The following is a 13,404-nucleotide window of genomic DNA, read 5'->3' as shown; positions in this document are numbered from 1 at the left end:
GGTTCAGGACAGCTTCCTAGTTACTTCGTACCTTGCTACCAAATGTTAACCTGGGCTCTCAGTGGGGTGATTGGCCCCTGCTCTCCCTTTCACACACCTGAGCTCGTTGGCACTGCCATTCTGCATTAGCTGGCACAGTTGGATGTGCGCTTTAAAGCTTGGGAGTGGTTGTCATATATGCTTGTAAATGATTTGCTGTGCAGCAGGCATGGAAAGAGAACCATGAGTGCTGACGGACCTCCAGCCTATCCTTGCACGTTCAAAGTGACAACAGAAATTTCCTGGGAAAGAACGGCAGAGAGAACTGCAGAGCAGCCCACTTCGCTGCAGCACCAGAGTTCACGAGACAACTGCCCAGCTCCTAGCTTCACCCTGTCTCTTCACAAGCAGGATAACAACAGCACCACTTTTCCTGAAGCCTCCCAAGAGTATTTATTTGAGAACTAGTTGCTTTGTCACCAGCATGACATCACGACAAAAGTGGACTAAGGATCTGTCTAACAGCGAAGTAGCGTGACAGAACTGCACATAAACTACAGACAAATTCTCTATCCTACAGAGATTGCTATAGATTTCAGTGTATGGAAGTGGTGCTTATGAAAGGCACAGTACAAAGGATTTCAAAATTATTTAACTAGTAGCTGGTATTTTTCAGATGCATGTCAAGATTTAAGCTTCCGGAATTTCTTTCTAACAGCCCCAAAAGGCTTCCTTATAAAAAGAAACCTGGAATCCCTATTGCCTGGCACACTAAAGTCTGAGTTGAAAAGGAATAAGGAACAAGATGACACTGACAGCTGGGTAGAGAGAGTATGCATTGATCCCCTTGCATTGCCTTTCTCCAGATTCTGGGATCATAAGAATCCTGTGTAAGGGTTCACACGTGTCAAGGGAGATGTTGGTTTCTACACTCTTTTTACAGTCAAGAAATGGGTGTAATAGCTTACAACTCACCTCTAGAGTAATTTTGGAACTGTAGGAAACGGAGCAAGTCTGCATCAGCCAGCAGGCTCAGGCAAAAGATGGAGACTGTGCATTGTTTATTTTCTGACTTGTTTCTAAAGCCCTTGTAAATGAAAACATATAGGTCAAAATCTGTTGAGAGAAGGAAAAGAACTTATGAAGTCCATATATTTTCCTCACTTTGTTGCCACCAGTTAAGTATGTTAGCACGGCTTACATTGCTGTCCATGCTTAAGAATAGAGCGGAGAAAGGAAGGAAAACATGATACAGTGTGACACCTGCAGTCCATAGGCTTGTTTATTGATCTGGATGAAAGACCACGGGCACTGAAGAGACTTCAAATAGAACCTAAATCACTGGCTGTCCATCCCGGTGCTCAACACTTACCTGCACTTTTCCCTTGCAGGTTGCCTCTCCCGTCTCCCTTGAGCTGCACCATCGGCATTGCCCTGCTCACTTCTGCGCTCCATCAGCGCTGGTGCAGCCTTTGGATTTGATAGTGTTTTTAGTATGTGTCATCAGAAACAAGGTTAATGGCAGGATTCCCGTCTCACAGCCTGCTTATCCTCATAGTATTTAGGCATTTACCGAGACGGAGGTCAATTCATTATATGCAGCTTCAAAACTATTCCAATCATTTCTATACTTGTACCTGAGTCCCTTTCCTGAGACAGCATGAATTGTCCCATTACTCCTACCTCCAGAATTAATTACCCCAATTGCTTGTGCTGTGGTGAACAAAATGCTGTACAATACCCACTCTAATCTGCTGTGAATCAGAGTTGTTAGGATTCAAATGGCTAGCTGAGGACGTACACAGCTCATTGACCTGCCCTGCAGAATCTAAGCCACTGTTTTCTGAGGTGGCTGTATCACAGAGTCATAAAAGTTAGCAGTGGAGATATCCTGTTTGGTTATCTGGTCTTTTTCTGCAGGAAATTCACAGCAGGATGTTTTCCTAACAAAACTATTCTAGTATTTAGTACAACCTCTTTTCAAAAGTGCCTGCATGACAGAATTTGCCAGCTATGTCAAGGTACTAATCACATTTCAGAGGGGCACAGTGACTGCTGGGGTTGAGAGTCAGGATTCAATGCTTGCTTATGCAGGGCTTTCTCTCAGGCTTTCTTTGATGTGTGTTGTCAATGAGGTGGCCAGGTCTGCTGTAGGCTTTTTCATTTCTTCATGGAACATCATAGATGTCAGATCTGCTCTGGAAAATCAGGTGTTTCTACATGTCTTATTTAGATACATGAGATGTAAGCTGGGTATAGTATCAATGGGAAAAAAAAAACTTGATAGTGGTGTAATTGACTTCATTCAAACTCACACTGGGCCTGCAGGCTGTGTTGAAATGCATTTGCTTAAAATCAGCATGCCACATCCCGAACAGAGCTCAGCGTTTCCACTTCCCACGCAGGCCATGGAGGGTGATGGCTCACAGCATCTGACAGATTCAAGATCCTTTTTTCCGACATCTTTGCCCACCAGAATCACAACTGCGTTCAGGACGGTGCTTTCATCACAGGGAGTGGGACTGTTGTGCTAACCTTCGTGACATTGCAGAGACATCTCCCACAGAAGTAGAGGGGAAAAAAATACAAAGCGTGTGACTGACTTACATGGTGATTCAGTTGTGCTGTCCATGCAGACAGGATCACTTTTGCGCCAGCTATTCGTCATTTTTTGACTGTGTTTATGGCAGCTAAGGGGGAAGAGGCGAGGAGGACTGTAACAAGTTTTGGTTTTAAGCCTATTTGGTGTTGTTTAGCTTTCTCATGCTATTCAAACACAGGTGCGTGTGTACATGGGAGGGTTGTGGTAGCTCAGTATTAACAGCCAAACTAAACACTGGAGTTCGATGGTGAGACAGTTTATTTTTTTTTTTTTCTTCTGTAAAATGAATTTAGTGCTGGTGAAAAGTATGCATAGATGTCCTGGAGACTGAAGCTCTCTGTTTGTCCTTGTAGCAGTTACGTCCAGGCAGGCAAACCATCTCCTTCCCCAGCTCTGCCAACTTCACCTCTGAGCAGGAGAGGTCCTCTGCAGCAATTTTGGATGCTGTGATCCCTTCCATCCCTGGCCACCACTGAAAAGGAGACGGTGGAAGGCAAAGGAGATGATAACTGGTGGCAAGGCAGGGTTAGGACTATGCATTGGGAGGCAAACTGGAGTAGTGACTGCCATGCTGGACCAGGGCTAGGATGAGCTACAGGGAGGAGAGCACAGTTTGATCTCTTCTGAAATCTGTTTCTCAGCCAACCTTACGCCTAGTAAAAATCAGACAAGATCAGCAAAAAAAAAAAAAAAAAAAGAAGGAAAGAAATCTAGTGAATCAGCATTAAAGCACATGATTTAAAGTAGGAAGTATCAGGAAATGCAGAAAAATGTCACATCAGAGATACTGACTCTCAAGTATGTTGCCGTTTATACAATGCTGTTCTTTTCCTACGATTAGGAGGCCAAGTTAATATACTAGTATATTCTAAAATGTGTACTGTGTTGTTACTTTTATTTGTATAAAATAACAGCTCTTGCTTAGTACAGACTGAACCACTTAATTTTTAGGAGGCAGTATTTCCTAATTTAGTCATTTCAATGGAAACAAAAGACTATTTTGACCTTTATTTTCATGCTATTGACATAGCATGATAAGAACCATGCATTGTTATTGAGGGCAGTGGAAGACAATTTGAAAAAATACTAATATGTAACAAAACCAAAATGGTGAAATAAAAATGCCCACAACATTTTTATGGCACAGGATTCATTTTTGGGAGAAATTAAAAAAAAAACCAACAAACTATTTCCTGCAAGTTAAACATCAAAAAGTTGTTGTTCCAGGTGAAATGAAAGGTCTGCATTTTTCCTCACATTACTTGAACTAAAATTGTAATAAAATTAAAGAGGACTTGAAACCTCATCCGTGTAGCATAAAGCAACCACTAAGGAGGACGTGAGTAGCTCTATCACTAATTTTTGTCCTTAGAAGCAGCCCTCTGAGACAACAACAGGAGGATAAAGACAAAAATGAAGCCTGCTGCTATTCAGTCCAGCTCAATACAGGGTACCCTGAACACATGACTCAGTCCAGGTTAGCTAACTTTAAGCACAGCCTTACTGGACGATATCCACACAGACTGGTTAGGGTGACTGACTTAACAGCCTCCTCCCTAGGCCCCTTCTGTAGCCCATGGAGACAAAGAGTTTCTTCTAGAAGGCAGCACTGAAGGCCACAGGGCATTGGTTGCAACTGCTGCCAGACCAGGGTCTTTCTCTCTCTTTGCTGGATTTGGTGGGAGGCCAGGAGGCCGTCCTTCTGCTGGTTGTTAGACGGGGTGACTCCCTCTTTTCCTAATGTCCCCTCCTACTTGGGCTGCTTGGTGATTTAGTTAAGTACACGCTTAAAAGTCTCCCGGGCTTTGATCCAAAATGCTCAGCCTTGTGCCAGATGAAACCTTTGTCAGACAGGCAAAGGGTGAGCACCTTGCTCACTGGTGGGGAGGTTTGGTGGGTGCTGGCACCATGGATGGGAAGGGATGGGAGAAGGGAGAGCTCCCCCCACATCCCAGCAATGCTGGGAGATGAGGCGCTCAGTGCCCACGACTGGCACTGGAAGCCGGAGGGATCAGAAGGGGAGGGAGGCAAAATTCGTGACCTAGCAGAAGTAGCACACACATGTAGAGGAGGTGGCACGAGATGTGGTCATGGTAAAGACCCTGATGAAGGTGAACGCATGCATACACTGAGCTCAGAGATGACATCCAGTGAGAGTGGAACGAGTTACCGTGACTGCCTTTCTGGTTTATTTTTGTCTAGGGGAAGAGAAGTATTGTCTTTTGTGTGCAGTATGTTTATAACTCAATTTCCCTTCTGACTGATGCCTTTCTCCACGCTCTCTTCTCCTCCTCCATCTGGTTTCTATTGTAGTTTTAAACGAGGACAGTTTGACTGTCTGGCAGAACAAGCGGGGTCTTTGTGACACCAGCTGCCTCTTCCAACTTCTAAGCCTCCAGCACAGATTTAATTATAGAAGTGTCAAGATTGGACACCCCCGACCCCCCACTCCCTTTCTGTGCCTGCATGCACATGCACAGCCCCTGCTACAAATCCCCATCCACGTATGATCTTCCTTCAGGAGAGACCAGCTCTGTGGTTTACGTGTCCCCTGTAATGCTGATAGAGTCCCATTGTAAAGCACACGTACCTCCCTGCATTCAGGGTTGATCACAGCCTTTGTTTTGGTTCATCAGGAGCCACATCTGAAATAATCAATCCACCTCAGAAACATCTGGAAATGAGAGGGAGCTGCTCACTGCTGCTCTAACCTCACCTCCCCCAGATGCAAAAGATGAAGCTTCGCAGGAGATCAGAGCTGCTCAGGAATTCCAGAGATGCAGATTCTGCTCAAAGAAAACATTTATTGTGCCCCATTTTCATACAAGTGCTGCATTTAGGGCCTTGCTTTGCAGGAAGCTGATGCAGTCCCTTCACCTCTAGGGATCTGAGATCAATGTCTGTAAGTTTTGGTCGAAAGTGAAATGTGTCCTGTGTGGATTTTTTTGACGTCACAAAACCACCACACATTTTGGCATAACTGGCTGTTTCTCTTCGTAAGAGCCAAAGACCTGGTACGGCAGGAAATCATGTACATGATGAGTGAAGAGCACTGGCAGCAATATGTGAGAAGCCCAGGGATGGAAAAGCAGAGAAGACTACACGGCTGAAGTAAAAGATACTGGCAGAGCTCCATGCATATTGTCTGTCTGTAGTCCATAGTTTATCTCTACTGTGGAGTGTTCACCTACTTTTAAAAATGGGTTGAATTTTATAATTTTGCTACAGATTAGTCCCCTGAGGCCCCTTTTTATGCTTACCAGTCCTCAACAGATGTATCTAGCCTTCTCTGGCTTGTATATAAGAGGTTTGCTTACCTGCCTGAGGCCTCTTGACCTAATTTATCCCAAGGAAACGTAAAACTCAGCAAAAAAATAGCGTGATTTAATAGGTCTTTCTTTCAAGAGGTCAAATTAGTCACAACAAACATCAATACATGCATATTTAGTTGGTGTGCTCATTTCTAACACTGAAGCTTTTGAAAGTGTCTAATAAAGGGTGCTGAGGGCATGGACCCCATTTTCTGTTCAATTAATTCTTCCTTTTCCGGGTAGCGTAGAGTGGTTCACCCATTCTTGCACTCAAATAGATCAGAAGTGAACATGGATCTGCCTAGCTTTTGGTTTTGCTGTTTACATTAGATTTATTCCCAGAGATCCCTACCGAGAAGGAAATCATATGCCACGTATGCATGTGTCTCTGGCCATGAAAATGGCACAGCCTGACCAGCCAGAAATGAAGAAGAGGCCTGAAGTCATTTGCCTTTCCTTGTGTTTTTTTTTTTTTATTTCTAGCCAGCTCATCATCATATGATTTGGGTTCCCTACTGCAGTTACAGATAATCAGGTCTTACTCAGAGATAGGAAGGTCCTCTTTCTTGATGTATCACTTGGGCTTTTCTTGTCAGGATTTTAAGGAAGTTTCATATTTTTCTTTTGCTCAGTTTCTTTTCACATCATCTAGTCCTTCTAGGAAGTAGGTGCTGTAGGCACTAAAAGGAAGGCTCCCTATGTTCCTTCTGGAAGGCACTTGACGTGCCTTCTCAGAAGTCATTGAAGAGACAATCCTATAGTTCTGTAACTGCTGTGCTCAAAGCTTTGACTCTGTAGACTTCACCTGTTCTCTTGGTGATTTCATGATATCCTATGAACATTGATGTTGTAGTAGGTTAGGGCCCCTGTCAGAAGCTCCACTGTTAGCCTTAGCCCAACAACTTGAGCATCTTAAAAAACAGCCCAAAGGCTTTGAGTGTGACACAGCATGACTAATGTACCTGCATTATGAGTCCCTTCTCAAAAACCCATAAAGTCAAATGTTCCCTGTTGTTTTGGAGAGACTTCTTTAACTGAGGAGAATTAGATTGTTTGGATCATTCAGGTTTCCAAGTAATCACTGGCACTTTGTGTATACTTGCATTTGGGTTGGCCAAAAGAGGAGAGAAGGGACATAAAAGAAGAATCTCTTTACCTTTCCCTTGGTAAGAGTTGGGAGGCAGAACGGTAGTACTTCCCTGACTGACTGGGCTCAGTAACAGTGTGTCACTGAGAGGCTCCAGCTTGGGAGCCCTCCTCACCAGAGCCTGTGCCCTGGGCTGCTTGGTAGAGGCAAGTCCACCCATGAGCTGGCCTCGGTGGCACCCATGAGAAACACAGTATGTACCAGCTTTTTTTTGTTCGGGCTGTCCTTTGAGTGCTATCTTTGGATGCTGCCTGATGAAGCACATGTTAATATGTCATTATGGTCCTGAACGTCAAGCAGAAGAACTCAGGGAAGGTCCAGCCAGAGGCATTATCTCTGTGGTGTCAAGAAGATAGCAGTAATTGCTATCCCTGGCTTTCCAGTCAAATATATGGCTTAGTCTATTTTCTTCCATACAGCTTTCTGAATGTGCAGTGCAGCAGAGTCAGCATTACAGCAGGGAACTTCAACTTCTGCCTTTACTGACTTTCGTGCTTATGGCTGTGTGAAGCATTGCGTCAAACACACAGTAGTTTCTAGGACCTAATAAGGAAGGGCTTTCTTACTGTTATTGTTATAACTAGGGTTGTTATAGTACTGGGGACAGGGAGGCTTGGTCTGACCAAGAGGGTGAGGGTTTCCTATACCTATATAATGGGGAAAAAAATAAACATATGCTTTGGGTCCAAGTCTGGATGTAAATGTTGTGCCTCGGGCTCCTCTCAGCTTTAAGGCCAGTTAAGTCTTTGGCTGGTTATGTTGATGGAGTTCTTTTGAAGCCAATGTCAGATTTTGTCAGTGTGCAGATCTAGTCAATATTTGAACTTTATACCCCCTCTGTGGGAGTTTATGAGCACTAAACTGCGGGTACGTAGGCTTATATGGAAGTGTGAATGCTTCTCTGATTTTTATCCAAGCCAATCAGACCTTTTGGCACAATTCAGCGAGGCTGGAGCTCTATCCTGGGGAGGGGGAAGGTTCCCAGGACCTCATGCTTTACCTCATGCTTTTAATTAGAATGAAATTGCTTCTTTTTCTGGAAAGAAAAGAAAAAGGGAGAGAAAGAAACCCTACCTTTCTTCCCACAATTTTTCTGTGACTTCAGGGTCAGTCATTGTCGTATGTCAATGAGTGTGGCATGGCACAACCATAGCATATCTTAACTTTGCAAATTGGCCACGGCTACTTTGTGGGGTTTTTTTTTGTTTGTTTTGCTCTGTATTTCTCCCCCTGCTGTACCCTTCCCTGCATCTGCGGAGAGCCTCTGTTGTTGTTCCATGAAACTGCCTCCTCTGTGGGGACTTGTGGAAGTTCTAGGTGTGTATTCACTGGACATCTTGCCTTGTTTTCCTCTCCTAGTCCCCTACGTGCTGAAGAGCTGTGCGGAGTTCATTGAGACTCATGGCATTGTGGATGGGATCTACCGCCTCTCAGGAGTGACATCCAACATACAAAAGCTGAGGTAAGGACAACCTGGCTGAGTGCTGGAGGAATTTGGTCACATTGCTCAGTACTTTTTTGCTGTTAATCCCTCAGACATAGACTGGAGCCAACAGAACTCTGCACTGGTGCAGAAGGTAAACTGTCTGAAGCTGGTAACAGGGAGATAAAACGCATCAATGATTAGGCCATGACAAAGAAAAAAAAAATCTCCCTCTGCATCTATTAATGGTAAAAGCCTGGAGGGTCTCAGCACAAATGCTCTTGTCCTCTTACTTCAAGACAAAGCAATCTCTTTATATCAGTTTGGGGTCCACTCATGGTACTATGTTAGGGAAACCAGAGACTAGTTGAAACCTCAGGGCCTGATCCCAGAAGATGATCTGAGCCAGGCTGCAGAGAAATCTCTGCTTTCCAGTTTGTTTTTTTCTTCCAGCTGTAAAAGAGTACTTAGGGTGGAGTACTGGGATGCTGCAGCTTTTATGTTTCCATATTGTTTCAGACAAGAGTTTGTTTCTGACCAATGCCCGGATCTGACAAGGGAAGTTTACCTCCAGGACATCCACTGCGTGGGATCGCTATGCAAGCTGTACTTCAGGGAACTGCCCAACCCTCTCCTCACTTATGAGCTCTACAAGAAATTCACGGTGAGACCCTTTGCTGTTCTCGTTCCTCTCGAACAGTATGGATGTTCTTCTACAGGTTCCTCCATGATGGCTGTTTGGGATTCACTTCAGTGTCCTGGCTTCTGGTGCATCTATCTATACGAACACCTCTCGGTGCTCTTCCCTTATTGTCTTTGTGCTGGCTTTCTTTCCCCAACCTTTTCTTTTCTCCATTTCATGCTTGTTTCTCTGCTGTTTCCTTCCCTTCATCTTGCTCATTTTTTCACCACATTGCTTCTCTGCTGTTACTCTTTCTCCCCACTGTGCATCTCCTCCCAGAATTACTAATTGTCTTACTTTTCCTCATTACTGTCCATCACTGAGAGTCTTCTGGGTCACCTGGGGCTTGTGATCATAATCACAAGGGTGCAGTCTCCTCCTCCCTGTTCCTCTGATAGTCCCTGACACCTGCACAAACTGATTGCTCAGCCCATGGGTAAAACACCAACTTTTCTGCATCTGTAGCATTTTTCACACAGTTTGTCAGAGTGCAAATGATGACACAGGTTATGCCAGCTATGGCATATCAGGTCCACCATGATCATGTCATAAATACAAATGGCAGAGAAAAGTGGAAGCTGGCCAAGCAGAAATCTCTAACCTTGTTTAAAGAGATTATAATTCAAAGAGTAGTTACTCAATTCTGCAAAACAGCCATAGATTATACATGGATACAGTTGAAGCCTAGGAGCAGACTGCGGGGGAGCAGAAAAATAAGACCACAAAGACTGAATTTTTAAGAGAGTTGGCTAATTTTGACGACAGATAATATTTTATTAAAAGGTAACACAGCAAGCATGCTTGTTGTTAAGGTTACCTGCTTCTTACCGCTCTGAATCCAGTTTCAGTAGTTTATGACACCAAGAAATTTAAATCCAGTCATTCAGGCTGAAATCTTACGTCCCAGAGGCGTGAATTTTCAGCTAAAAGAATGCACCGGCTTCTTAAAACAACCGGGGTGGGGGATGGGAAGGATTGTTTTCTCAGTGTTAGAAACATCCGTCCTTTGTTACGAATTTCTGTTATCCTACTCTTTCCCATTTGCTGGGAGGTGGAGGCGACAGACATCGCCAAAAATGTCAGATGTTGCAGAGAAGTTTTGCATAATCATGTCTGAACAAAACGGGAAGTGGCAAGCAAACTTAGCTTCAGGTGTTGCTGTCTGCATTGCCTCTATCCTGAATCAAGCATCTCCAAGTGGCACTGCTGTGGCACACGAGGCACTGAGAGAGATCCATGGGGTCCGCACAAGAAGAAGACATTCTCCAAAAACTCCCTGTTTCCTGCTATGGGAAGAGGCAGGCACATCTGTGCAAGGTGGCTTGCGGTAGGGAAAAGCTGGATGGGACCAGCCAAGTAGCAACCTGAGAAGTGAGGTAGCTATTGGGGACTACAGCTGAGCTGGGGAACATGGGGTGGGAATTGGCTTGCTGTGCTGACTGACAGGGATGCAATAGTGTTAGGTGTCTTGCTGTTTCGATGCCAAATTTTAAGTAAGATTGGTCTGTGTTTCAAGGCGATGTATAGCCAAAACTTCAGTCAAAATTCTGAGTGGATTTGAAAAATTGACCTGTATCCTCAGGATATAGGGATCCTGAGAATATAGGACAGGATCTCTAAACTAGAAACAGTCAGGATGAACAGGATCTTGAAAATACAGGGTATTATTCAACCATTCACAGTAACTGATGAGTCTCATTCTTGTTGAAGCTATTTGGCTGGTGTCTTTCTGGCTATCTCTACTGATTTATGAAAGAAAAATGCTCTAAAGGAAACATGAAGATTTAGATGGAAACTTTTTTTAGAAAAGAATGTTTGCTGAAAAGTGCAGTTTTGGGATGATGACTTGCAGATTTTCGGTAGATACATTCGGTAAATAGTTTTATTCAAAAACAAAAGGGAAAACATTTCTGTAACAGTCTAAATGTTTCTTTTACAAATACTTTGTGAAGGAAATGTTTCAACGTTAAATCAACACATCTAATTCTTAAATAAAAAGTCTTTCGGAAAAGGGTTAAACAGCCCCAAATTTAAATGATAATTTCATTCGTTTGTGGTTGAGCGTGATGCTTTGGTCAGCCTCGAACAATTGTTCTTTAAAATCTTGTGCCAGCTCCCCAAAATGTTATCACTTTGGATTGACCTAAAAGGGATTTTTTTTTTAATCTCCGGCTTTTTAGTTTGTCCGCTTAGCCACAAAATCCATTATTCACGTAAGTCTGCTCAGTAGGGATTTATAATGGGTAACCCAGCTGACAGGAAGCACAGTCAGATACCAGGAGGAAAGAAAAAAAAAAGACCAGTTCCCCAAGGAGCAGAAAAACCACTAGGAGCATGTGTATGCGTGGGGTGTCTGAACAGGGAACGGTGGCAGCTGTGCCTCGGCAGAAGAGTGATGGTAGGAGTAAAGGATGCATGCTAATCCCAGCCTGACTCAGTCAGAGCTGCCTCTGAGAGGGGATAGGCTCCATTTTGAGTCACCAGAGTGATTCAGACATTTGTGGCTAAGGAAAGTCAAATTCTTAATGACTAGGGAGGGGTTGGCCTTTTGGTCGTCACTATGTCATGTTCACGGATGTAACGTCCCAGTCACGTCCTCACTGTCTATCAGCTTTTGCAAAATGATGCCCTCTCACGCTCTCCAGCTTTCCACCTTGTATTCTAGTGATGGATGCTTGTTTCACAGGATAGATGTTGACTCTGCTTGGCTTGTTCTAGCCTGGGCATAGAGGGACCGAGCAGTCCTTGAGAGCAAATCGGTTATAGGCCAAGCCTACATTCTCTCTCCAGACTCTCTTCCACTTGCTAACCAGGACTCATGAATTGTGCACTCCCAGAATCACCAGTGGAGTAAAAAAAATCCTAAATGACTGTAATGGTTTAACCCCAGCCACCAATTAAGTACCACAGAGCCACTTGCTCATTCCTCCCCCTGCCCCAGTGGGATAGGGAGAAGAATCAAAAAAAAAAGAAGTTAAACTCATGGGTTGAGATAAGAACGGTTTAATAACTAAGCTAAAATAAAATATAATAATGACAGCAACAATAATAAAATATAACAATAATAGGAATGAAAAGGAATATAACAAAAAAAAAGAGAGAGAAATAAAACCCAAGAAAAGACAAGTGATGCACAATGCAATTGCTCACCACCCGCTGACCGATGGCTGAGCAGTGATCTGCCCCTCCTGGCCAACTCCCCCCAGTTTATACACTGAGCATGATGCCCTATGGCATGGAATATCCCTTTGGGTCAGGTCAGCTGCCCTGGCCATGCTCCCTCCCAGCTTCTTGTGCACCTGATTGCTGGCAGAGCATGTGAAACTGAAAAATCCTCAACTGAGGATAAGCACTACTTAGCAACAATTAAAACATCAGCATGTTATCAACATCATTGTCACACTAAATCCAAAACACAGCACTGTACCAGCTACTAGGAAGAAAATTAACTCTAGCCCAGCTGAAAACAGGACAATGACATAAATTCATACCATGATTAACAGACATGTAACAAATGCAGTTATTGATTCTTCCTTGAATTCTGTGTTCTGCTGCTGTAATCCTGAGTTTTGGAGGGGGCCTCAGATTTCAAAAGCATAACACATATGGGCTCAGAGGACTGAATGGGTCATGACCTCAGAGAAGCTGGTATTCACTTGCTGTCGAAGCATTAGGTATTTGAGACCTGGAAGTTAAACGGGGAAATGAAACTCAGGACTAGGGGAGAAAATACCATGTACAATCTAGTTAAAATCTAATGTTTTAGATGCACCAGTTTATATTTCTCTTAGTCACCATCTTTGGACAAGGTCATTCAGCTGGAAACTTTGTATGAAGATCACAAGAGTTCTTATACTTAGGATTTCTGGGCTGATGGTAATACGTTTTTTCTTTTTTTAAAAAAAAGGACCTGTAGTTATGGGTAAAAAGTACTAGGAGTTAACCTACCTTTAATTTGGGCAAAACAAGTGCATCCCCATCTCATGCACACCAAAATAGTGAGCTCACTTGGTTTTATTTGCCATCACACCAGTGAGAAGTTAGAACTAGAGGGCAAAGCTCTCAATTTCCAGTGTTAAGGAACAAAACATGATTCATATTAATCTCCGGCCTTGAAACTGGCAATGTTTGGTTTGCTGGTGGTTGTACACGAGAAGTGGTCTGCTGGGAAAAGGACAGTGACCAGAACAGAGATGGCAACATCATCAGTGTGGATGTTGTAGTGATTGCTACAAGAAGATGTTTCTCTAGTTGTGGCTG

General features: G+C 43.6%; 1 protein-coding gene across 1 annotated transcript in view; it reads left to right on the top strand.

Annotated features, from left to right (window-relative positions):
• Positions 1–13,404, top strand: part of ARHGAP31 (Rho GTPase activating protein 31) — a 56,031-nt gene that overhangs the window by 27,331 nt on the left and 15,296 nt on the right. Inside the window, exons 2-3 of the mRNA XM_009946771.2 lie at positions 8,399–8,501; positions 8,982–9,126. Of these exons, the coding sequence (XP_009945073.2) occupies positions 8,399–8,501; positions 8,982–9,126 (248 nt within the window). The remainder of the gene's footprint in view (positions 1–8,398; positions 8,502–8,981; positions 9,127–13,404) is intronic.

This window comes from Leptosomus discolor, chromosome 1 (assembly GCF_034619465.1).
Source record: "Leptosomus discolor isolate bLepDis1 chromosome 1, bLepDis1.hap2, whole genome shotgun sequence".
Lineage (NCBI taxonomy): Eukaryota > Metazoa > Chordata > Aves > Leptosomiformes > Leptosomidae > Leptosomus > Leptosomus discolor.
Note: the sequence above shows the minus strand (reverse complement) of the source record. Positions and strands in the feature narration are given on the sequence as shown.